The 25,992-nt window shown below is 57.2% G+C and overlaps 2 protein-coding genes across 3 annotated transcripts in view; both read right to left on the bottom strand.

Annotated features, from left to right (window-relative positions):
- Gna15 (G protein subunit alpha 15) overlaps positions 1-1,493 on the bottom strand; it is a 29,096-nt gene extending 27,603 nt beyond the window's left edge. For both annotated transcript variants that reach the window (XM_051172848.1, XM_051172847.1), the window contains exon 1: positions 1,316-1,493. In XM_051172848.1, coding sequence (XP_051028805.1) covers positions 1,316-1,460 — 145 coding nt within the window. In that variant the 5' untranslated portion in view covers positions 1,461-1,493. The remainder of the gene's footprint in view (positions 1-1,315) is intronic.
- Positions 1,494-8,033: 6,540 nt separating this feature from the next.
- On the bottom strand, positions 8,034-23,414 carry Gna11 (G protein subunit alpha 11). Its single transcript, XM_051172849.1, has 7 exons — positions 23,193-23,414; positions 12,641-12,843; positions 10,946-11,100; positions 10,145-10,273; positions 9,067-9,196; positions 8,831-8,984; positions 8,034-8,739 (listed from the first exon to the last, which is right to left on the bottom strand). Exons 1-7 carry the CDS (start codon positions 23,326-23,328, stop codon positions 8,549-8,551), a joined length of 1,098 nt encoding a protein of 365 aa, XP_051028806.1. The 5' UTR covers positions 23,329-23,414; the 3' UTR covers positions 8,034-8,548.
- Positions 23,415-25,992: the final 2,578 nt, after the last annotated feature.

The raw sequence follows: 25,992 nt of genomic DNA on the forward strand, positions 1-25,992 counted from the left end.
CTTCTGAGGAGTGACACTGTGGTGGAGTGTGCTTTATGATGTCATACCAGATTTATTCAGAGGGGAAGAAAAAAAAATCCCCCTTTCAGAAATAGGAATTACAAAGCACACACACATTGAGCTGGGCGTGGTGGTACACACCTTTAATCCCAGCACTCCAGAGGCAGAGGCAGGAGGCTTTTTGTGAGTTCGAGACCAGCCTGGTGTATAAAGTGAGTCCAGAACAGCCAGGGCTACACAGAGAAACCCTGTCTCAAAAATAATAAAAATAATAAAAATAAAATAAATAAATAAATAAAAGAAAAACCAAAAATTAAAAAGAAAAAAAAAAGCACATACTGAACACATGAACTATTTCATCTGTTTATGGGCCATGTCTGGTCCTTCAGTGAAGACGTTGGTCTTTGATGAGGACCTCCTCTTCCTCTTTCTCCTCCTTCTCCTCATCATCATCTACACCTGGCTGTCACTATGAGCTTAGTTAGGGTGGCGTTGAACTCACAGCCACTCTGATGTGTCAGGCAACCAAGTGCCAGGATTACAGGTGTCTGTAATTACAGGTGCCTGGCCTTCGTTTTCAGAAGAGGGTGTCATGCAGCCCAGGCTAGCCTAAACCTCTCTCTGTAGCTCAGCGTGACCCTAAACCCCTGATCCTCCCGCCTCTCTCCTGAGCGCTGGCTGACAGGTGTGCACCGACATATCACATCTGGCTCCTGGGATGCTTGGAGATCTTTCTTCCTGCTGATCGCCCCCCCCCCCCCTTTGACTGGTGTCTGAGACAGCAAGTGTCTCACGTGGTTCAAGCCGTCTTCTGCCTCACCATCACCCTGCCTCAGGGACTCCAGGGCTAGGTTGATAGTCACGAAGCACTTTGGCTGGTTCAATAGTTCAGAGTTGAGTGAGTGAGTGAGTGAGTGAGTGAGTGACTCAGTGAGTGAGTCCACGGATGCACCTAGGCCCAAAACAAAGCCCTTGGCGGCCACGACCCAGTGACAGTGCCGGTGACGACCGGCAGGTCAGAGCCCGGGCTCAGGCGGCCAGGGCGGCTCGCTCGGCCCCTCCCTGGACTAGCCTGGACAGACGCTCAGCTTCATTCCCTTCCTGTGACACACGTGGGTGTGCTCGCGGAGCAGCGCCTGCCTGCCTGCCCGGCCACCTCACCTCAGACGGACGACGGGGGGCGCGGGGGCGGGGGGCTGGGGCTTGGAGGAGCGACCCAGCTTCCTGCAGAAGATGGGTCTGCACGCGCCCTGCCTTCTGTCACTGGGAGTCACTGTCCCCTCCTGCTCTTCCCCCTCGCGAGCCCCACACTCACCCAACAACAGGAGTTTCAGTTCCCCGCGCTCTTGTTTTTTCTGTTCCAACAAAATCTTGTTAATCTCCTGGTCGATTCTGGCTGCAGTCTTCTCCTCCTCTGTCAGGCACCAGGGGCAGCAGCTCCAGGTCAGGGACCTGGCCATGCTGGGCGTCTCACAGGACACCAGGTGACATCACTCTGGCCCCCCCTCCCCCGCACAGCCCCAGCCGGCGGGGACTCTTTTTTTTTCTCTCTCTCTCTCTGGATGGAGGGTCGGCGAGTGAGGGGTCACTCCAGGGGCCCTGGGAGCCCAGGCAAGGGCTGCGAGAGGCCTGAGTGCTGGAAACAGGGCGGGGAGCTGGGTGCTGCCTCCCGCCCCCTCCAACTTGCCTAGACCTGGCCCTGCCCGCCAGACAGGTCGGTGGCGGAGGCTCTTGAGCGGATGGGGAGGGAGGGGTGGCTGCCTCCCGCGGAGCCCGATCCCCGGTGGTGTCTGGCTTGGGCCTTCTTCCTCCTTCCCAGGGAGGGTGGCCTCACCCCTGGGCCTCTGACGCTGCTGGCCCCAGCTGGCCCCCTCCTTGGGGGCCAAGAAGGAAGCACTATTGCTCAGAGCTCATTTCAGAACCGCTGGGCTGGGGAGGGAAGTCCGTGCTTCCGCGTCTGTCTAGGCTCCCTCAGCACACACACCAATTTGACAGTTGGGGAAAGTGAGGGGCTGAGTAAAAGCAAGGGGGCTTCCCCCAGGACAGAGGGGAGCGCCTGTCTGGGGTCCCAGAGAGGTTAACAAGAAGCAGAAGACTCAGTGGGAGCACAGCTGGTGCGTGCATTTATGGAGCATCTATTGTATACCAAGAAGGCTTCTATTTTGCCTCATATGGGACAAAACAGAAGTGTTTTTGTAAAGTTAGGCGGTGTGTGTGTGTGTGTGTGTGTGTGTGTGTGTGTGTGTGACAGTTTGTGACCCAGGCTGACCTGACCCAGGCTGACCCGACCTGTCCTTGGGGGGCTCTTGTGGTGGGAGGGAAAACCAATTCTGCAGGTTACCCTCTGCCTTTTACCTAAAACCAAAACCAAACAAAAGTAACAAAACTCTCAGGGTGCCAGATGGTGACAAATTCTAAGACAAAAGTGAAGCAGAGGCCGACTGCGGTAGCACCTGTAAACCCAACACTAGGGAGGCAGAGGCAGGCAGATCTCCCTGAGTTCAAGGCCAGCCTGGTCTACAAAGCGAGTTCCAGGACAAGCCAGGGCTACACAGAGAAACCTTGTCTTGTTTAAAAAAAAAAAAAAAAGAAAGTGAAGAGACATTGCCGGGCTGGGGGTGTGGGCTTTAAATAGGGAGAAGGTACAGTGACAACTAAAGGATTTTGAGAGTTGAATCTCTGGGCAGACCCGCTCAGACCCCAGCCCCCTCAAACTAAAAGTTCTAGACCGTTCCAGCTCAGATGAGACCAGTGCAGCCTTGGAGCCCCTTGATGTGCACAGGCAGGCGAGGTTCAGAGAGGGTGTGCGACATGGCCAGGAACACACAGCTTCCTCCTCCGGTTCCTTCCTCCCCCGCCCGCAGCCCGCCGACTTCGGTTGGCTGTTGACTCCTATTGCAGCAGATGGGAAGAGCGATAGGGGCCGGGCGGGGTCACCGAGGCCAGAGGCAGCTTTCCCGCCCGCTGACTGCCTGGGGTGTCCCTGAGACTTGCTCTGGGCGAGCAGTTGGGGGAGCAAAGGTGGGGGGTGGGGCCTCAGGACCCGCCTGGTTCTGTGGAAGGCCTGATACAAGGACCTCAGGACGGCACAGTGTGGACAAAGCCTCAGTGGCTGCCACCATCGCCCTCTGCAGGGATTCTGGCAGGTGACTCCTGTGAGTTCTGGGCCAGCCTGTGCTACCCAGTGTTCCTTGTCTCAGATGTTACAGGGTCCTGTACTGGGCAGTCAGTTTTGCGGTACCTCTGTGAGAACATTGTATCAATCGCTAATGGATCCTTTTCTCTGTTGATTTCTAATGTAATAGGCACCTTTTTTCTTTTTCTTTCTTTATACACTGGGTTTCTCTGTATAGCCTCATGGAACCCCCTCTGTAGCCCAGGCTAACCTCAAACTCAGAGCTCTGCCTCTGCAGTGCTGGGACTAAAGGCATGCTGGCTTTTTTTCCCCCTTAGATTTTAAAATTACACTTGTTTCTTTACCGTGCGTGGCTGCACATGCCAGGGCACAGGTGTGGAGGACACCTAGTTTGAGCTGGTTCTCCCCTCCCGGGATCAGACTGAAATGGTCAGGCTTGGTCACAAGCGCCTTTAACCTGAACCTTCTCGAGGGTCTGACATTTTTTCTTTCTTAAACAAAACAAAAAACAAACAAACAAACACCCACAAGGCTGGAGAGATGGCTCAGCGGTTAAGAGCACTGTTTGCTCTCCCAGAGGTCCTGAGTTCAATTTCCAGCAACCACATGGTGGCTCACAACCATCTCTAATCAGATCTATGCAGGCAAACATGCAGGCAGAACACTGTATATGTAATGCATAAAATAGTAATAATAATAATAATAATGATGATGATGATGCCGGGGGTGGTGGCACACACCTTTAATCTCAGCACTTGGGAGGCAGAGGCAGGTGGATCACTATGAATTTGAGGCCAGCCTGGTCTACAAAGTGAATCCAGGACAGCCAAGGCTACACAGGGAAACCCTGTCTCGAAAAACAAAAACAAAACAAAAAAGAAAGAAAAACAAAACAAAAACAGGATGTAAGAATCGAACCCTCGTCTTCTGGAAGCGCAGCCAGATGACAGCTGTGCGGTAACCGACTGCACGGCTGGTGCTGAGCAGAGGTCTCCAGAGCACTTCCAGACCTGCTCATCGCTTTCGACTTTTGTCACCTCTGTTCCTGGACGGCGTCAGGGACAGCTGCAATCTAGCTCCACAGAGCTTTCCCCAGCTGCCGCGGACTGGGGTCAAGCATCTGTGTGGATCATCTGGCGACACCTGCTGGACATTGCGGGAATGACAGGCACCTGCATTGCCGAGAGGACAAAAGGCCCGCGCTCCTTCCGTCTCTCCACCTTGTCCAGTTTCACTGAAGCACCTCTGTCTGGTCTCCACCTGGCTCTGACCGCCACGCCCGAGTCCTCCCTGCAGCTCTCAGGCCTCCCCCTCCGAGACGCGACACTCCCCCCGCGGGGGGGCCGTCTGCTCCAGCCACACAGGCCTCCTCCAAGCTCCAGGTCAACCCCCAGAACCCACATGGTGGAGAACCGACTCTTCCAAGTTCTGTAACGTCCACCTGTGTCCTGAGGCACCATCCTGTCTGCCCCCATGTCGGCGGGACATAGGCTAGAGTCACCCTCCACAGCCTTTGTATCAGCTCCCGCCACCAGGTCCCTGCCCTGTTGAGTTCCCGTCCTGGCTTTATCCAGTGACACACTACAGTGTGGAAGTGTGAGCCGAAAAAGCCCTCTCCTCCCAGCCTGCTTTTGGTCATGGAGTTTATCGCAGCAAGAGAAAACCTAAGGCACTGGTGGTGCACACTGTTAATCCCAGCACTCGGGAGGCAGAGGCAGGTGGATCTCTGTGAGTTCGAGGCCAGCCTGGTCTATAAAGTGAGTCTCAGGACAGCTAAGGCTGCACACTGAAAGCCTGTATCAGAAAGCAAAACAAAACCCTGACTAAGATACTCCAATAAGTGAGGAAAAAAGAAAGAAAGGGAGGCAGAGGCAGGCAGATCGCTGTGAGTTCAAGGCCAGCCTGGTCTACAAAGTGAGTCTAGGACAGACAAGGCTACACAGAGAAACCCTGTCTCAAAAGAAAAAGAAAAACCAAAAAGAAACCATTTTCTGAAACATAGAGATGTAACAAGAATAAATTAAAAAAGAAAGAAAGAAAGAAAGAAACCATTTTCTGAACGGCTGACACAGGGTATCATGGGGACTACGCTGCCAGACACACAGTGGACCCTGAAACCTGGGTGACTGACAACCTTGAGGTCATCAGAGTGGGGGAAGAGTCTGGAACTGTCTCACACAGCTGGTGGGACTGATAGAGCGCAGATGCTGTGGGAAATGGAAAAGTCCGTGAAATACAGAACCACTGTCATCCAGCCTGTCAGCTTGGGGGATGGGTTCCAGGGCTCCTGGCAGCCAAAGGCTGAGGACACACCTGCACATCTAAGTCCCCATTAGCCAGATTCACAGCAGCCAAGAACTGGAAGTCATCCTAATGCTGCACAGATACAGATGCACATGCCACGATCTGCCTGACGGACGGAAGGACTGTTACTCAGCTGTGAGAAGAAAAAAAGGCACTCTGACCTCTGCTCCGGCGTGGATCGTCCTGGACACAGGCTGTGACACCACATGCCGCTGCCCCAGGATCCCACACCCAGGAGACCTGAGTCCTTAGACCCACAGACAGGTGGGAAGGGCATTCCAGGGCTGGGCTTTAGTGCTGAACAGGGACAGAGCACCCCCCGCTGGCAGACGGAATGTTCTGAAGTCCCCTGCTGGGGACAGCTGTGACAATGAACTTTATGTTACTCAACACTTTTTGGTCATTTTGTGTGTCCTCACACACCTGTGGAGGCCACCAGTGCCTCCTTGATTGCTCCTCACCTTGGTTTTCGAGACAGACTCTGAACTTGAAGCTCACCTGAGGCAGATTGGCAGCCAGCAAGCTCGGGGGGGGGGGGGTCAGCTTATCCCTGTGTGCAGCGCTGAGGTCACAGGAGCAGCCCACCAGTCCCACCCCCAAAGGATAGGATTGAACTTGAGTCCTTCTGTTTGGTTTTATTTTGGCAGTTTTTGTTTTTTCATGATTAACAGCCCTGGTTGTCCTGGAACTCACTCTGTAGACCAGGCTGGCCTTGAACTCGCAGAGATCCACCTGCCTCTGCCTCCCAGAGTGTGGGGATTAAAGGCGTGCGCCATCGCTGCCCGGGGTCCTTCTGTTTGGGTGGTGAGCACCCTACCCACATAACCATCTCCCCTTAAAAGAAATATGGAAGTCGGGGACAGACCTCCTTGGCGAGGATCTGGCAGGGGCTCTCTCTGGAGGTGAGCAGTACAGGGGGGACCTAAAGTCTCATGGCAGAAGCAGGGCATTGGGTGACCAGATGAGGCTTAGGCAAGGCTGACAGGTGCCTTGCAGACAGGCTTGCTCTGACATGAGGTCCCCACCCCCAATACCTTTAACAACCCCAAGAGAGCCACAGAGCTTAGGAACAAAATTTATTCCGATTTAAAACAGAATTCAAGAGAAAGATATGAAAAGGTGGCTTCAGCGAGATCCTCTAGGTTAAGGGGTCAGGGCCCAGACCTGCTGCTCGCACCCTGGCGCCTGCCCTTCGTGGCCGAGGGCCTGCAGGAGCCTGGCACCAGGCTGGGTGCCCGAGCCTCCCCACCCCTCACAAGGAACATGCTTCGCAAAGGACGAGGGTTAAAAACAGTGTTTTGAGTGTTCTCTTAAATAGGCTTAAGTTGTTTGAAATCAGGACTGTGTGATATACAAGGGTCCCAGCAGGTGCTGGCAGCCTCCGCAGGCCAGGCCTAGGATCCCTGGACCGGGTGCTGGAAGGTGGTTGGCACTCTCAGTGCGCCGAGGCAGACATAAAGCCAGTGTCTCCCCTGCAACTGGGCTATCCCTCAGTGAGGGCCCCAGCATGGCTACACTGGGCACTGCCCCAGAACTTTGGCTGTGGCCGCCGTGGCCTGGCACACTTGGCACACTGCCCGAGAGGGGCTAACACTCTGCCAGCTTGGGGGTGGCCCAGCCCTTGGACACCTGTGTAGTCTCACTGTGCAACACAGGTGCCCACTCTTTGAGGATCTGGGCCTCCTAACGGTGGGTCTGTGGGCGGCCACAATGGCCATTTGGCTCTGGGTGGCCAGAATGACCCTGCCTGCCAGCCACGCAGCCCTGGAGTGGGTGGGATGGCACAAGACTGGACCCTCAGCTGTAGACAGGAGAGGAGCTCCGTGTGGGAAGGTGGGGATCCATAGGTTGGAGGCCAGGAATGTGGGTGATCATCACAGCCACCAGTCCATACCCTAGGGCTCTGTCATGTCCACTGGTCCCTTGCTCCCTTCTGCCTGGGACAGCAATATGGCCAACTGCCCAGACCGGCGCATGTCTGAGTAGACACTCTGGGGCTTGGAGTCCACCGTGGCAGGCAGGACAAAGGCATGGCTGGGTTTCCAAACCCAGAATGCACGTGCAAAAGTAAAGAAATCTGACAGACAGACAGACACTGTAGTGTATATGAGCAGCAGGGGGCCCGCCTGCGTCCTCTCTGGCCATCACTTTCTGGACACTGGCCCTCCCTCTGGCTTGGGAAGCACCAGCACGGTGCAGAGACTGGGGCAGGGGAACAGCGCGTAGGGCGAGGCCATCGCCCATGTCTGGGGACAGACCTGAGAAGAATCGGAAGAGGCCCCTGTGCACCCCGCTCCTGACGACAAGGGCTGGGGTGGGGGCCTTGCTAAGCCACACAGATTTGGACGGTCCCTCTAGGTGCCCAACTCCACGCAGCCCTTCAGGGTCCCTAGGGCTTTTCCTAGCCAGGCCAGTAGGGAGCAGATTGTGGGGACTTAATGCCACTCCCGAGGCTCCACCACAGGCCTAGCCCTGTCTGCAGCAGGGGGACACGGGTGACAGTCTGACAGTCACTCAGAGCAGGGGATCCTGTAGTGTGTCACCTGCCCTGCCAAGCCAAAGTGGAGGAGAATATTTCTCTTTTCTTCAAAAACAAAAACAAAAACAAAACAAGAACAATTAGGCACTTCCCAGGGTGGGCACAGGGCCGCCCACCCCCACTTCTTGGAGTCTAGGGAGCGGATGGTGCGGGCCCTGAGGGCATACGGGATATCAATAACTTACAAAAGGGACAGTCTGTGGTCCCCAAGCCTCCAGCCTTCTTGGGGGATAAGGACTCAAACTCAGGCCCGAGAGCTCGGACTGCAGTGGCGCAGACCTTGACAGCCTTGTGGCTGTGGGGAGTCCCTGGGCAGGGGGCACACTGCTGTTCACATGTTTTTCCTTTTTTTTGTTTTTGTTTTTCTAGAAAAAAAAAAAAAAACAAAAAAAAAAAACCAACAACTCAAGCCACAGGGAGTCAAGGCCAAAAAGAGGCCACTCCTGCCCTTGAGGACGGTGACAGGGACAGGAAGTGAGCGGGAAGAGAGACGCTCCGGCCCGGAGCGCCCAGGCCCCTCAGGTCGGGTGAGTGGACACGGAGGCGGCGGCTGGAGGCGGCCGTGCCGGTCACACCAGGTTGTACTCCTTCAGGTTCAGCTGCAGGATGGTGTCCTTGACGGCGGCGAACACAAAGCGGATGTTCTCGGTGTCAGTGGCGCACGTGAAGTGGGAGTAAATGATCTTGTCGCTGTCGGGGTTCAGGTCCACGAACATCTTCAAGATGAACTCGCGCGCGGCCTGCGCGTCCCGCTGAGGCCCTGCAAGGAGGCGGGCGAGCCGGCACCATGGTCAGCGACCTCCCAGGCAGTGCCCAGCGTGGGGACAGTGGGGACACGGGGCGGTGCTCACCATCGAACTCGGGGAAGTAATCGACCAAGTGCGAGTGCAGAATCTTGTCCTCCAGGAGGTCTTTCTTGTTGAGGAAGAGGATGACCGAGGAGTTCTGGAACCAGGGGTAGGTGATGATGGTGCGGAACAGTGCCTTGCTCTCCTCCATGCGGTTCTGCGGCCGGCCGGGAGGACACACAGGTGAGCAGGCCACCCCTGCCACCCCCGCCAGCCCCCAAGTGTGTCCCCAGCCTCACCTCATTGTCTGACTCTACCAGGACCTGGTCATATTCGCTTAGGGCCACCAAAAACATGATGGACGTGACGTTCTCGAAGCAATGGATCCACTTCCTGCGCTCTGACCTCTGCCCGCCCACATCCACCATCCTACAGAAAGATCACAGGCCACTGAGCTCATGGTGCTGCCGGCAGCTCGTCCCAAGGGCCGAGGTGGCTTCGAGGCCAGCATGACAGGGCTGGTGTCCCTGTAAACACTCAAGTCCCTTGTACAGAGGGTGCACTGTTTGCCAGAACCTGAGTGACCTCAGAGACCTGAATCACCTCTGCACGACTCGGAGCCACCAGCAACCCCACAGGCTGGGGGCAGACGTCATCCCCCACCATCTGTGCTGCAGACACCTGGCTCAGCACAAGGACAGTGACAGCTCGGCCCAGTGGACTTTGCTTGCTGGTGGCAAGGGAATCAAAGGGCTGCCCACCTGCCCAGGACTTGAGGTTAGTGGCCACGCGGTCCCATGTGTGCACCATGGCCTCTGGCCAAGGAGGGACACCTGGTGGGGGGGGTTGTCACTGTCCTGGGTAGACGGCTGCATCAGTGCTGGGGGGCACACCCCTGTGAGGGACCACCAGAGAACTGAGGACAGGGCGGAGATGGACGTGGACACGCTCTCACACTCATGGGGTCAGGTATCTGCCTGCCCTAGAGTCAGCGTCATGGCTGCCGGGAGCCTTACAAAGGGCAGAGTAAGGAAGGATGGAGCAGAGATAGCACAACATGCCTGCAGGCCAAGGACCCCAAGGGCAGTGGCCACCACGATGCTGGGAGGGGCCTGGGGCAACTGTCACCCACCCAGCCATGACCTATTCCTACTCTGACCCTGGCCCTCTTGATTCTGGTAGTGAAAGTGTTGACTAGGGGCAAGGCACGTCCACCCCATGGCACCCCAAGCGTCTCCAATGTGCCCTTCAGGTTCCCGGGGGTCCTAGGAAGGGGCCCTGACAGGTTTCCCCAGCACTCCAAGCCTCAGGACCCCTACCGCCCCTGCACAGCTCCGCCGGCAGCCCCTAGGTCTCGTGACACACCCTGACCATCACCTGAAGATGATGTTCTCCAGGTCGAACGGGTACTCGATGATGCCAGTGGTGGGTACACGCACCCGCAGCACATCCTGTTGGGTGGGCAGGTAGCCGACCGTGGCGATTCGGTCCACGTCTGTCAAGTAGCTGCAATGTAGAGGTGTCTGCTCAGGAGCCCCCTGGGGACCCTGGATACCTAGGACATGGCACTGTGTGGCACACACTGGGGACTGGAGGGCCTGGCTGTGTGCCTGTCCCATGAGATCACACTCTCTATGGGCCTGGGGTCCCGTGGAGGGAGTCAGTGCTGAGGACTGCTGGAGAGCGGGGCCCACACACAGCCAGAGGTGCCCACGGCTCCCCTTAGGGTCACAGAGGTTGCGTGTGGGCTTAGAATGGGCAGGCCAGACAAGAAGCTCCAGACGGCCGCTGGCCACAGACTCACTCCTGATACACGTGTCTTGCTGAGTCCCCAAGAGCCCTGTCAGCTGGGGCTGTGTGACAACTTCCCACCACTCACTCGCCTAAGCTGTGACTACCTCCTCGATGTCCCCATGGCTCCCGTGCCCTGAGGACGAGCAAAGTGGCTGCCTGGACCAGCCTGAGTCTTGTCCTTTGCTCTGAGCGTCACTTTGGTCTCTCTGAGGCAGGCATGTAGGCAGTCAGTGGGAGGTCAGGAGAGCAGAACGCTAGCCCTGGTTGCCAAGGCTGGCCAGCCCTACAGGCGAGGAGGCTGTGACAGGCTCTTGGGCCTTCGTCAAGGCCACGCTGACCCCATCTGTGTGCCTTGGGTCAGCCACGCCCGCCCACTCCACTCACTACTTAGCCGAGTCCGAAAGCTGAAACTCCCGCCTGCGATCGTAACACTCCTGGACGCCAGGGTCGCTCCACAGCGTCTTGATGGCATTTACATACTGACGCTCGAAAGTTGTGACCTTCTCCACGTCCACCTCCCGGATCAGGAGTGCGTTGGCCTGAAGGAGGGAGGATGGGAGGGAGGATGGGCTGTGAACTCTGGGGAGCAAGGAGCCTGTGGAGCCGGCAGGGCAGCAAGAGGAGCTGGGGCACAAGGCTGCGAGGCCCCAGCGCCCCACCTCCCATGCTTTCTAACTGCTCAGACTCAGCTGCGACCATTGTGTGGGTGGACACACGCAGGCTGGGAGACAGGAGCCCAAATCTGCATTTCCCTTTCTGTACTCTGCTGACTTTTGAAACATGGTTTTACGTAGCCCAGGCTAACCTCAGGATGTAGCCCAGGCTGACCTTGACCTTATCCTGCAGTCTCTCCCTCCTGTTCACTGGGATGGCAGGTGGGTACTATCTCAACTGACTTATTGGTGCTAAATATGGGACAAGGCTTCCTGCACACCAGGCTGCCACTCTCCCCACAGTAACCAGGGCTGACCTTGAGCCTGTTCCTTGGAAGCCCAGAAAGGGAACTCACTGAACAGGCTAGGGCTGCCCCCTCCCTCACTGAGCAGGGCACGTACAGGCTAGGGCTGCCCCCAACCAGGTGTGCCCCTAAAGCTTATCCACAGTGCCAGGCTGCAGTCCCCAACCTGCTTCCCTGACCAACAAGACCCTGGACTCATGAACAATGGTCAGGAGGCCACAGAGACTCTCAAGAGAGCTGAGAGTCAAGGTGCCCCATACATATCCACATACAGGACCACAGGACCCAGTGTGACACTCTGTAGGTCACCACGATCTGACTCAAGATCCTTTAGACAATACCCGGCACTGAGGAGACAGCGCTGGAGGGATGGCAAGTTCCAGGCCCGCAGCACTGAGCAAGAAAACTCTATTTCTAAAACACAAGGCTTAGCCGGGCGTGGTGGCGCACGCCTTTAATCCCAGCACTCGGGAGGCAGAGGCAGGCGGATCTCTGTGAGTTCGAGGCCAGCCGGGTCTACAAAGTAAGTCCAGGACAGCCAAGGCTACACACAGAGAAACCCTGTCTCGGGGAAAAAAAAAAAAAAAAAAAAGGAGGAGGAGAAAAAGACAACAACGAGGACAACACACCCCAGCGGGGGAAGAACAGAAAAAAGTGGGGGAGAGAAAGTAATAAGATCAAGATGCACGGGGCTGGAGAGATGGCTCAGCGGTTAAGAGCACTGATTGCTCTTCCAGAGGACCCGGGTTCAATTCCCAGCACCCACATGGCAGCTCACAACTGTCTGTAACTCCAAGATCTGACACCCTCACACAGACATATATGCAGGCAAACACCAGTGAACATAAAACAAAAACAAACAAACAAACAAACAAAAAAAGATCAAGATACATGAAATCCTCAAAGAATAAATAACATTATTTTAAAATGCTATTTAAAACAAAATAACGAACAAAAACGCGGTGAAGTGCAGTGGGAGTGGGTCACCAGGAGGAAAGTGATACCAATAAGCACTCAGCTAGCCACCCTCTTCCAAGCTCCACCCTCAAGATGGAAGGCCCCGCCCCCTGAGGGCGGTCCCTCCCACAGACCCCGCCCCCGAGGCCCCACCCAGCCCTCACCTTGTTTTGCTCATACTTGTAGAGGATCTTGAGAGTCTCCATGGCGCGCACCATGGCCTGCATGGCGGTGAAGATGTTCTGGTACACCAGCTTGGTGAAGCCGCGCTTGTCCTCCTCTGAGTAACCGGCGCCATGGATGATGCGCATCTGCTTGATGAACGTGCTCTTCCCGCTCTCGCCGGTGCCCTGCAGACCAGACCACACTGTCACCCTGTCAACCCAAGGGACCCTGCTTGGCTCACACCTGAGGGCGCGGCCTGCTCCCCAGCTGCGGCAGACAGGGGGCCAGGGGCACATCCGCTGGCCCTGCATGGCTGATGGCCCAGCTGCGGCAGACAGGGATGCCAGGGGCACATCCGCTGGCCCTGCATGGCTGATGGCCCAGCTGCGGCAGACAGGGGTGCCAGGGGCACATCCGCTGGCCCTGCATGGCTGATGGCCCAGCTGCGGCAGACAGGGGTGCCAGGGGCACATCCGCTGGCCCTGCATGGCTGATGGCCCAGCTGCGGCAGACAGGGGTGCCAGGGGCACATCCGCTGGCCCTGCATGGCTGATGGCCCAGCAGCTGCTCAGATGCCAGAAACACCTGGGGCCTCGCAGCAGCCTCTGTGACAAACTGTCCCCAAGGTCAGTTGCTAATTCCACCCCTGCAGCCAACGCAAGGCCTGCATAGGGTCAGCACAGGGGTGCTCACTTGCTCACCTCAACCCTCCTTTTAGCACGGGCCCTACCCACACCTCCTATACCTGAAGGTGTGCTTGGCACCCACCCCTGGAGGAGACACCCAGGGCTGACAGCAGAGAGACTCTGGGCCTTAGGCAGAGGGCTGGGGACATGCTGGCAGCCACCTGCTGTGTATGTGGCCCTCCCTGGGACCTGCTGCAGCAGCTGGAGCGTGGGCAGTGGTCCCCGTTTCTGCTCTGAAGCTGTTTTTCCACAGGCCACATAGACTGGTCACAAATGTCGGGGACATGTGTCTGCTGTCACAGCTCTCTGGATGCCTGCAGCCACTATCCCCACTCACATGCTAAGCACATCTGAAAGGTCCCCAAATCCCCAACACTCTACCTGTTATGTCAACGCTCAACAATATTCTCGTGAGGCCAGCCTAGCCTACACAGAGATTCAGGCCAGCCTTGCCTCTTCCCCCCGAGACAGGGTTTCTCTGTGTAGCCCTGGCTGTCCTGGACTCACTTTGTAGACCAGGCTGGCCTCGAACTCACAGGGATCCTCCTGCCTCTGCCTCCTGAGTGCTGGGATTAAAGGCGTGTACCTCCACACCTTGTCTTTTAAGGAAAAAAAAAAAAAGAGAGGCAGAATTATCAATTATTTGGCTTGTGTGTGGTACACACGCATGTTACACACATTCACATCTGTGTGCACTGCTGTGCATGCACACGCATGAGCATGTGTGGCAAAGGCCACACATTGCACAGAGGAAGGAGCCAAAGGAAGAAACAAGAGGAGGCTGAGGGCTGCTCAGCAGTACAGTGTCGGCTGCATCCGCACAAGGGAGCCCAAACCCACAAGACACCTGGGAGGTGAGGTGAGGCCGTGGCACCCACCCGCACCTCAGCACTTGGGCACACAGGGCACCCACTGAACTAGCTGAATCAGGAAGCTTGGGCTCCATCGAGTGGGGGCGTGACCGAGGGAGACAGTCAACACTAACCTCTGGCCGCCACATGCATACGCACACATGCACCTGTGGGGACACAGACAATAAACACACGTTCACCCCAAAAATACAATCTAAGTATAAAAATAGAAACTGGGCTGCCACTCACAACTAAATCCCCCAATGAGGAGCTGGGGGCGTGGTCAGGGTAGAGACCCGCCTAGATTCCCCCACAGGGACCTCCTTAGAGCTTTTATCCCTTCTGAAGTTGATGGTTTTAAATATTAAAACCCAGGCTCTCCCAGCACTCTGGGAGACAAAGGCAGGAGAATCTCTGTGAGTTTCTGGTCTACAAAGTGAATCTAGGGCAGCCAAGGCTACACAGAAAACCCTGTTTTGAAAATAGCAAAAAACAAAAACAAAAAACAAAAACCAACCAACCAAACAAACAAACAAAAAAGACCCAAACCAAAACAACAACAACAACAAAAACCCCAAGGCTCAACAGACACTCAGGGGTTGAAGCTCGCTGCTCTTGCAGCAAACCTGAGCTAGGTTACCAACACCCAAATCAGGCTGCTATAATTCCAGCTCCAAGGGATTTGTCGCCCTCTTCTGGCCACCACAGGTACTGCACTCATGTGCACACTCAAACACATACAAAGTTTTAAAAGTAAAATAAACTGTGAAAAATTGCTAAAACCTCCGTGCTCACGTGACTCACAGGCGGCACAGCTCTGTCATCAGTGTGCTCTTGCCTGCAGTCAGCAGGCCATATCCTGCCCTTGGCTTACTGCATTTTGCCCAACACATTGCCCAAGGATGCCACATGCAAGCAAGCAGCTGCCAAAAGATGGCGAGCCGAGATACAGGGTGGAGAAGGGCCACTGTAGCGGGCCCAGACCAAGGAAGGCACCACAGGAGCCAAGGCCAGCAGGGCCCCAGACCAAGGAAGGGACCACAGGAGTCAAGGCCAGGAGGTGCTCAGGCTGCTGGACAGCTAGCTAGGCCTGGCCCTGGGCTTCAGGCCATTCTGCGGTACTTTTGGCTACAACCAAACAACATGTGACAGGGCCAAGGGTGCAACTCAGATCAGTAGCCAGGCTGGGTCACTCTATGACGTGTGGCTTCATCAGTGGTCACGTCTTCTGGGAGCCAAGTTTGCCACTGTCCTGTTCTGTCATCAGCACCCAGGGGATGGATACGGGCTCAGGATCCATACACACCAGACTCGAGTCATGCCTGGGACCCAAGGATGCCCAGTGTTCATGGTCAGGGACAGTTCTGTCCCCACAAGTGCCCCATGGCTTGCATGCCTAGGGCGGAGTCATGCTTCACCTGTGGGCTGGCAGCAGGCAGTGCCGGGGGAACTGGGGTACCAAGGCATCCAAAGCAAGGGCTGGGGAACACCCGGCTGGCGCCTATCCCCTAAGGATGCTGGACATGGTGTCCCTAGGGGATCTGGCACTGCCCATATCTGTCTCAAACCTCTGAGCCCAGGGACAGCAGCACTTTACACGCATGTCCCGAACAGGCTAGGAGAAACAGTCGCTGAACCCATGTGCCGCCTAGTCTGCAGCAGACTCCCTGCCAGCCTGCCTTGATGGTGGATGTCCCCAGGAATCCTCTACCTGGTGACACCCACCTGAAGGTCAGGGTGACCCATGCAGGGCAGGGGCTGGAGCTGGCAGATCACACAGCAAGCCTGCTGCACTATTAGGAGGGGCCATGCTCTCCTAGCACCAAGCAGAGGCCAAGAGAGGCTGGCCACAGCCAGATCTGAAACAGGCCACTCAGAGCTCCTCCGTAGGAGAGAGAAGGGGGGACGGAGCCTCCACCCAGGGGGATGGCAGCAAGGGGGGAAGCGGTCATAAGGGAGGGCGGGCAGATGAGTGGATAAATACATGGCTGGATGAAGGGGTGAAGGGATGTGTGTGGGGAGATGGGAGAGTGAATGAGTGGGTGGTGGGGAACAGACGGATGAGGGAGTGGGTGGGAGGATGTGTGTGTGTATAGGTGTGTGTGTCTGTATAGGTGGGTGTGTGTGTATAGGTGGGTGGGTGTGTATAGGTGGGTGGGTGTATGTCTGTACACGTGGGTGAATGTGGGTCTGTATAGGTGGGTGGGTGGGTGTGTCTGTATAGGTGGGAGGTGTATGTGTGTCTGTATAGGTGGGTGGGTGGGTGTATGTCTGCATAGGTGTGTGTATGTGTGTCTGTATAGGTGTGTGTGTGTATAGGTGGGAGGGCGTATGTGTGTGTGCATAGGTGTGTGTGTGTATAGGTGTGTGTGTGTATATAGGTGTGTGTGTGTGTATAAGTGGGAGGGCGTATGTGTGTGTATAGGGGTGTGTGTGTAGGTGTGTGTAGGTGTGTGTGTGTGTGTATAGGGGTGTGTGTGTGTAGGTGTGTGTGTAGGTGTGTGTATAGGTGTGTATAGGTGTGTGTGTGTAGGTGTGTGTGTAGGTGTGTGTGTAGGTGTGTGTATAGGTGTGTATAGGTGTGTGTGTGTGTATAGGTGTGTGTGTGTAGGTGTGTGTGTAGGTGTGTGTGTGTGTATAGGTGTGTATAGGTGTGTGTGTGTGTGTATAGGTGTGTGGATGGAAGAGCAGATGAATGGGCAGGGTCATGTGTGTGGGTGAACGAGGTTAGAGGCTGCAGACACTGGCTGTGCTACCGATGGCCCTGGCAGGGTGTTCACATATGGACTCGGGGCGTTAGTATAGGCAATGTGGGAGTCAGAGCTGCCCCAGAGAAGTTGCCAGACGGCTCTTGGTGCCAGAGCCTGAAGTGGGAAGGCGAGGTGGGAATGCCTTCACAACCTGGTTAACCCAGTCGACACGTGGTGCTGGACAGGCAGGGCCACATGTTTGTACACTAGCGAGCTTGTCGCCTCCCCAGGGAGGCCCTCAGAAATCCAGTGCCAAAACCTGGAGCCAGGCTAGGAAGTGTAGCCCGGGGCAGGTGTGCGCCCAGGCTGCAGCAGCACCCACAGGACCTATCACTGCGGCCCACTGGAGCAGCCTGACGTCACATGGCCACTGCATGGCAGACCTGAACACACCTGTGTGTTGTGGCTGTTAAGGTCTGGTCCCTGTCCCTGTCGCATGACAGTGCCCTGGGTTGTGAACAATCACAGGTGCATGGGCGATCGACCCCGCCACCCACAGTCACAGGCCACATGAACCAGCCTCGGGCTCCTTGCCATGATCTTATCTTGCCACTTATGGTGGCAAAGTCTCTCAGGGGCCTCAAGATGTGGGCACTGATGGCCTCAGAGGGCCACAGGCCACGCCAATGGCTGATAGTGAGGACATGCCACCTACTGCACAGCAGCCAAGGTGAACCCCCACACATACCAGTGAAGAAGCTACTCCCATGCCTGGCCCCTGTGCAGGGCGCCCACAAGCCTGATGTGCCCCGTCCCACCCACCTCCACATAGTCCTAGTCTTGGGTATCAGCCCTCACACTCTGTCCATAGCTGATGCTGCCGACAGAACTTGTCTTCACCACGAGATGGAAGGTTTTGTTTGCTTGGTTTTTTGTTTTTTGTTTTTTTAGACAGGCTCTCACTATGTAGCCCAGGCTGTCCCAGAACTCACAGACCTGCCTGCTTCTGCCTCTCCAGCGCTGGGATCACCAGGGAGGGTAGAGGCTTGGCCTCCCAGTGGTGCACCTCTGAGGGGTGCGCATGCAACAGCAAACTGGCCTGTGGGTTCCAAGTGTGAAGCCGCCTTGGGCTACATAATGGGCTCCAGGCTCAAAAAACACCAAGGGCAGTGGCTCCAGCCGAGTGGTAGAGCACCTGCCAGGCATATGTGAGGCCCTAAATTCCATCCCCAACACCCCACAAACCAGTCTCAGTGGCAAACACCTGTTATCCCAGGTGGAGACAGGAGGATCAAAATTAAAGGTCACCATCAGCTACACAGTAACTGGGAGGCCCGCCTGGGCTACAAGGTGGAGAACAAAAGCCCATTCCTTACAAAGGAGAGGCGCAAAGAAGACCCAGGGCTGGTCCCAGCTCCCCAAGGGCCTTCCCTGAAACACCGAACGATGCCCATCAGGCTCTTAAACCCCAAAAATGCCAAGCCAGTGACCCCGTGTCCACCACAAGGCCCTTCAGGCCACTGGGCTCAAACCGCATACTCTGGGGCAGGGCAGAGCTGGGCTGCACAGCTTACCAGCTGTCACATGCGTCAAGGTCCTGGGGTGGAAGATGGCACTTTAGGGACCCTGGCCTGGCAGCCTCTGCTCCTGCTACCGGGTGCTGCTGCGCTAAGTGACACCTGTGAGAAGGGCTGTCCCCACCAGCCACAGCAACACTGTCATGTCAGGGCTGGGCCCAACTCTGGAGACGAACACCCATGGCAGGGGCCCACTGCCGACCATGAGGCAACATCACTGTGTTCCCCAGAGTGACCACATCCTGTCACCCTCAGACCTTGTTAGTGACCTAGAAGCCGATGTGATCAGTCCCTTGCAGAGGTGGGGTCTGGGGATGGCAGCAGCACAGCAGCCTGGGCATAATACACCTGGCAGCTTGGCACCCTGAGTACCACCGATGCTAGGGACATTGTTGTGGGTGCACCTGTCTCCCCAAGGACATACAGGTGTGTAGGAGCACACTGTCGTCCGTGCCACACTGCCTCACACTGAACCTCACATCATTTCCCATGGAGCAGGAACATTGCTCCCACTTGACAGATGAGGAAAACTGAGGCCCGGATATCCAAAGAACTACTCGTGGTCTCAGCCGAAGTACGTCCCCGCCCTCTTCTTTGGCTGTCTGAGGTAAGGGCCTGAGCTGGGAGCTGCCCAGGTTGTCCCCTGTATACCCTGAGCAGCTAAAGGAACGTCATTAGAGCAACACAGTCCATGGGCGTGGGTGCCCTGTGCTACTGAGCAGGGGACACAGCATGGAGACAAGCGGTGGCCTGGGCAGAACACTGGTCCCTGATCCCATCCCAGAAGCCTGCTGAGGACATGTGTGGCTGTCACACTGGGGGAGCTCCTGGCATAGTGGGTGGGAGCTGGAGATACTGCACAGCGCCCTGCAGGGACTCAGGTGCCCCACAGGGAACAACAGCATCCCCAACACTCAAGCTAAGGAGAGCCAACTGATCCATCGGTTTCAAGAGAGGCCCGTGTGTGGTGGCGCAGGCACCAAGGAAACAGCAAAAGAAAAAAATCCCAGCGATGACGAATGGCTTTGGTCAGCAGTGACTGGATGTAGGCACCCCAGCTCTCAACCCACCTAGCCCTGGGGAAACTGAGGTACAGAACTGCAAACACAGGCACATGGGGCAGCGGGAATGCTGACCTATAGTGAAGGCCCACCCCGCACACACTGGACTTCTGCAGGTGACATCACTACCGGGGGCCAGGGAGTACAGCACAGCTCCTACAGACACCCGGCCCTGTTCTGTCTGTGGGGGAGCCAACTACAGCTGAACCCACCAAGCCCCAGAGCTACAGCACATGTCCCCAGCCCATCAAGTGATACTCTGGATGGCTTACTTCTGGGAACATAGAGGGTCCCCTGGAGTCGGCGGGTGAAAAAGTGCACAAGTGGCCCAGGGCTGAGTGATCTCTCTCTGTATTCACTATTTTTCCAGAGCCACACAACCTGTCGCCTGCAGGGCCACCCATACTGTGGTCCCAGCTTTCTGTAGAGACAGACGCAAGCCCTGCTTCCCAAAGGTAGCAGGCCACAGCCCGGACTGTGCAGACAGTCTCGGGGAACTGCGGGTTGGGCTGGTCACCACTGGCCCAGCCACCTTAGACTCAACATAGGTCTCAAGATAGTGGGGCAGGAACTCCAAGTCCTTAGAGATACAACTTGTCCCCTCTTTTGGAGACAGGGTCTCATGTAGCCCAGGCTGGCCTCTGACTCCCTATGTAGCCTGAGATGACCTTGAACTCCTGATCCCCCTGCCCTAACCTCCCAGGCCTGTGCCCCAAACACCTGGTTTGTGTGGTGCTAGGGCCGGTAGTAGTCTTGCCGAGAATCAGTTCAAGGACCCAATGGGGGAGAGGCGGCGCATCCTTTGACTCCTGGGGAGTGGCCTGAAGCCACCAGGGTCTGGGGACTGGAGCAGCAAGTAGGGAGCCAGCTGAGGCCTCCTTCTCAGGGCGGTAGGCCAGCCCAGCCCTTGGGCCACCCCCGCCGGATCCCCGGCCTTTGGCCGCCCAGCCCGCGGCTCAGGACAGGAAGCTGGGAGCCAACCGCCTGCTTTATTTAGAAAGCTGGGCCCAGCCCTGCCCGGCCTCGGGGACAGGGATTTCCAAGCCAGAGTTCTGGGTGGCTGGCTCCCCAGTGGCAGCACAGCTCTGTCCCAGCCTGGAGCCCCACAGGGAGTCAGAGGCCCCAAGCGTCTGCAGAGTCTGAGGACCACAGGGACCTCAGAACAGCAGCAATGCGGGTGGGAGTGGAGGCCTCTCTGGCTAGAAGGGCCCCTCCTATTAGGCCCGTGCCATCACTGGTCACCAGCAGGGCTGCCCTGAGTGTCACCCCACAGTGGGAAGGTGTGCATAGCCCTGTGTGGCTTCAGGTCTAAGAACCTGCTCTGGTCATCGGTTTGTTTTGTAAGTTGTTATTTTACAGCAGACACCACCATGCGTGACTGGAGTGGTGTCTGGAGAGCCAGCTCGCTCGTTACTGCAGTGACCAGGACGCCTATCCGAGGACAAGCAGGCAGCGAGCGGGTCTCTGCCTGGCTGAACAATTTCCCCAGGGCCACACGGGGACTGGAAGGACAGGATAGGATGGGATAACATGCCCGTGGACCGTTCCCCATGGGTGCAGACCCCTTATGAGGATGGTGGCTTCACGCCTGGGGAGAGAGGCTCTTTCCAAAGGACTGTCAGGGTGCGGGGACCCTACCTGCTCCAGAGCACAAGGCTCTGGGACAGTAATCTCTGCTTCCATCTCAGGCAGTAGGGCCACCGGGTCTCCACCCTCTATACAGCTGCTATGAACAGTGGAGCAGCGTGGCTGCCTGCAGGAGGGTGGAGCAGGGCTCACAGGCAGACTTTCTCCACACAGACCCCCCCCCCAACAAAGCTTGAGACCAAAGGCTGCTAGAGAGCCAAGGTCATGGTCCCCTCCTCCGGGAAGCCCTCCCAGCAAGGCCCCGTGCAGACCAACACTCACTCCTGTCCTCTTACCCTTCTGTTCCCATAGCCCCAGACCCCACACCTGGCAAAGGACCCTTCTGGGGAAAGGGTGTGACTGCAGCCACAGGTGGACCAAGGTGGGCGCTAAGAACAAAATGCCCGGGGTGAGGGCATCGTACCATGGGCAGGCCAACACAAAACCCTTCGGCTGCTGGCAGGGGAGGGCCAGGGAGTACCCCTGAATCCGAGGGGACTTCAAGGCCAACGTGGGGATGGGACAGAGCTGGGATGACACACCGCTGGGCTTAGTCACCTGGTGTCATCCTTAACAGGCAGCTTCTACCACCATCCACAACAGAAAGCTGTTGACCCTCTGCAGAGGTCAGCCAGGGCCACACTGTGTCCCCCAAATGGCTTCCCCGGGGGCCACTGCTGCTCCCCCTGGGCTGCTCTGTCTTCTCACTGCTCCCTTCCTGGGAAGTTCCATAGAACTTTGAGGGAATCCCAGAACACTGGGAAGTAACTGAGGCTCAGAGGCCCTGAGGACCACACAGGCCACAGCAACAGGAGACACCGCATCCCCCAACCGGTCCCCTCCTGTGGGACAACGCCAGCATCACTGCCCTCCGCCCCTCCTCATCAAAAGCTCCCCACAGTGCTTTCCTTGGGTCATCCAAGGCCACCTTTTGCCCTGGGCCCCCCATTCCTGAGCTGGAGCTCACCCAGGAGGCTGGGAGGGAGGGGCAGACAGAGCTCCCCAGACTCTGTTTTGTAAACCTCCACAGGGCCCAAGGCACCCTGCCCTCATTTTGGGTTCTTATTTCAAGTGACAACAAGAGGGCAGCTGGACCCAGGCTCTGTGGCTGGCTCCCAGCAACAGGTGTGCCTCGAGGAGTCAAAGGCCCAGAGAGCAGGAGGCACAAGTTGAGCGTCTCTGGGCTGGGTGGAGTGGGGAGAGGGAGGACAAGACTGGACGCCAGGGAGGCAGGACCTGGGCAGGGAGTGTGCAAGGCTGACTCTTGTCAACCTACTGGGCTGCGGTGCAACAGAAGCCCAAAGAAGAAAAGCCACCCACTCGCCACTGTAGAGGAATGCAGAGGATCTACCGAACACGGAGGGAGGCTGGGGAGTAGCCACGAAAGGAGCCAGCCAGGGGCAAAGCTGGATCTTTTTGGGTGTATAGTCCTTGGAGGCAGAGAATAGGGTGCAACCCTTTAGGGGCTGTCTTGGGGAATCTGGGGGTACCGTGGGGGGGGGGGGGGGGGGGCCAGGGCAGCCCACAGGGAGAGGGGAGAGCCGATTTGGTGAGACAGGACCAGGGGCCAGTTCCAGGCAAGAATTCTCAGGAAGGACAGAGCGCAAGCAAGTCCCCAAGGGTCCTGAGGGCCGACGTGGCCAGCAGATACAGAAAACCCGCCTTGGATATCTGAGGCAGGAGGCTGACCCAGAAGGAATCTGAGGCCTGGACCACAATGGGTCGCACAGGCTGAGCCCCGGGGACCGCACGGCGGAGGCTGGACACCGCAGCCCCAAGCCACCTGCAGAGCTCAGGGTGCAGCTGACCGCTGCAGGGCAGCGCTGACCAGTTGCTCCGGGGCCGCCCGGGGTGGCCCGGCCGGCCGTGGGCAGCAGGCTGGGGGTGGGGGTGGCGTCGCGCGGGGCTGTCACCGTGTGCGCTGCTCGCCTGAGACCAAGAGACCCCACAGCGGGTGCGGGCGCCCCGCGCGCGCGGAGACCACGGCCGGGCCCGATGCCCCGATCGCCCACCCGGTTCCCCGAGACGAGAGGTCCCGCAGCACCGGGGAAGCGGCTCACCGAGCAGCAGCAGCTTGAGCTCGCGCCGGGCGTCGCGCTTGTCCCGCCGCAGTTGCTTCTCGATCTCCGCGTTGATGCGCTTCGACTCCTTCACCTCGTCGCTCAGGCAACACGCCATCATGGACTCCAGAGTCATCGTCGCGGTCCCCCGGCCGCCGCCGGCCCGGCCCTGCCTCGTCCCGGTCCCCCCAAGGCCCGGCCCGGCCCCAGAGGCGCGACCGCCGCCCGCGCAGCGCAGCGCAGCGCAGCCGCCACCCGCAGCCGCCACCGAGCGCCGGCGCCCGACGACCTGAAGCGCTGCACGGGCCCCGCGATGGGCAGGCGGCGCGGCCAATGGGAGGGGCCGCACGGCTGCGCGCGCGCCGCAGGGACCGGGCTTCGGAACCGGCGGGGGGCGGGGCCTCGGCGCTCGGGGGGCGGGGCCTGGAGGGCTCGGCGCAGGCGCGCGCGCGTGCGGTTGCGTCGACGTGGGAAGGGGGCCTAGCGGTCCTCAGCTGGGCGCGGGCGCCAAGGATTATGGGAATGGGGAGGACTCGGCAATCCCGAGCTCGGTTCCTTTCGGGAGGCGAAGCTTCACGAGGTTCTTCTAGGAAAGGTTGCGCTCGGCTCGTGGCGGGGGGGGCGCTGGGAGGGGAGGCGCCGCTCGGCTACACTCGGTTGCGCTCGGCTTCTGTCGGCTGCACTTGGCTCGGCTCCGTTCGGCTGCATTCGACTCCTCTCGGCTCGAGGAGGTGCCGCTCGGTTGCACTGGAGACGCCTCTCTACCTAGGGGAGGCGCCTCTCGGCTACACTCGGTTGCGCTCGGCTTCTGTCGGCAACACTCGGCTTCTCTCGGCTCCGATGGGTTCCTCTGAAGAGCTCCAGGGCCGGGACAGGCAGAAATGCTGGTCCTACAGTATGCAGTGCATTCGAGCAGCACCCATTGAATTACCAACCACACAGGTCACAAGTATGAACAGAATGCTTAATATCGAGAGTATGCACTGCTGCGGCAGCCTACTGTAGCTCAGGCATTAATGTCACACCTACTGCATACCGGGCCGTAAGGGAACACGTATTATATAACTGCCACATTCAAGCCAGGAAGCTGAGCGTTTTCCATCTATACAACGTATGCCAAGAATGAGTGCTGTGCCTGCTGTATACCAGACATTGCGTACAAAGCACCTACTGTATACGAGGCACTGATGCTGTACCTCGGACCAGGCACCACACTGGCTAACTGCCAGATGAGGAGTGAGCATTAACAGTCTGCCTCCTGTATACCATGCACCAACTTAGTTGTTGCTGATCCTGTGCACACCCACCCACGTGTGTTGCTTGTTATTTTTACAGCGCTGGGTTGGGACCCAGGACCCCCCCCCCTCCCCGCGCGCATACCAGGCAAGTAAGTTCTGTGTTGTTGGGCCAGTCTGAAGCCCTAAACGTGAGCTAACGAACCTGGCAAGTGTTTTCCACCTTCCAGAAAGAGGCAGGCACGAGTACACACACATTCAGTGCTCAATCCGTGCGCTAATAAGAGACAGGGACCTTAAAAGCCAGGTGCTTTCCTGCCTGTGGGGTCGTGTGCAGAGAAGTGGGGAGGGCGCTGGCACCTGCTCCTGGGGCCCCCCGCTGATGGCCCAGCCTTGAGATAAGAGGGCCAGGGGAGGGTCAAAGTCTGCGTTTACTAGCTGATTACTCCCCGAAACCCTCCCATCAGGCCCTCTGTCCCCACCCGAGGTGTTCATGGCCCGGGCAAGGGGCTCCTCAGTGGCCCAATGTGGTCAAAGTTCCTCGCGCAGTCGCTCGGCCTTGACCACCACCCCAATAGCTGTGGTGACAGGCGTGTGCCATCGCACCTGCTCACGTTCATTTTTGCGTGCACACATAATTCCCTTCTCTTAAAATAATTTATTTAATCGTGTTTTATGTTCACGTATGTTTCGTGTCTGTGAGGGTGTGGGACGCTCTGGGGCTGGAGTCACAGGTGGCTCCAGGGAGCTGCTGTGCGGGTGCTGGGAATTGAACACAGTTCTCCGTGGGAGCAGCCGGTTCCCTTTTTATTGTGCATTTTGTCCCCTTCTATGGGTGGAGTGAGCTGTCGGGCCACTCTCTGTCCTGGGCAGTGCAGTTGGTTCCAGCCAGGGAATGGCCCGAGTCACATTCCCATGAGCGTTTGTGGCCATTTTTCTGTGAGAATCTGTACTCTGATTTCTTCCCATTTTTAAAAATATTGATTTTAGGCCGGGCATGGTGGCGCACGACTTTAATCCCAGCACTTGGGAGACAGAGGCAGGAGGATTGCTGTGAGTTTGAGGCCAGCCTGGTCTACAAAGTGAGTGCAAGACAGCCAGGGCTACACAGAGAAACTCTGTTTTGAAAATAATAATAATAATAATAAAATTTTGTTTTAAATTTTATCTTTTAAAAAAATAGATTTGTAGAGGGCTGGGCGTGGTGGCACACGCCTGTAGTCCCAGCCCTTGGGAAGCAGAGGCAGGTGGATCACTGTGAGTTCGAGGCCAGCCTGGTCTACAAAGTGAGTCCAGGACAGCCAAGGCTACACAGAGAAACTCTGTCTCGGAAAAAAAAAAAAAAAATTGATTTGTAGCCGGGCAGTGGTGGCGCACACCTTTAATCCCTGCACTAGGGAGGCAGAGGCAGGGGCAGGTGGATCGCTGTGAGTTCGAGGCCAGCCTGGTCTACAACATGAGTCCAGGACAGCCAGGGCTACACAGCGAAACCCAGTCTCAAAAATCCAAAATTAATTCGTTAATTAATAAAATAATAAAATAAACACAAATAAAGAGCACCAGGG

This window comes from Acomys russatus, chromosome 31 (assembly GCF_903995435.1).
Source record: "Acomys russatus chromosome 31, mAcoRus1.1, whole genome shotgun sequence".
Lineage (NCBI taxonomy): Eukaryota > Metazoa > Chordata > Mammalia > Rodentia > Muridae > Acomys > Acomys russatus.

What these genes read in the sequence shown, in the direction of transcription:
- Gna11 (XM_051172849.1), bottom strand. Translation starts at nt 23,328, where the DNA reads ATGACTCTGGAGTCCATGATGGCGTGTTGCCTGAGCGACGAGGTGAAG. An exon ending in TGGTAGAGTCAGACAATGAG is followed by an intron (nt 8,985 to 9,066) that starts GTGAGGCTGGGG and finishes GGCCGGCCGCAG; the next exon opens with AACCGCATGGAGGAGAGCAA. An exon ending in TTACTTCCCCGAGTTCGATG is followed by an intron (nt 8,740 to 8,830) that starts GTGAGCACCGCC and finishes GCCTCCTTGCAG; the next exon opens with GGCCTCAGCGGGACGCGCAG.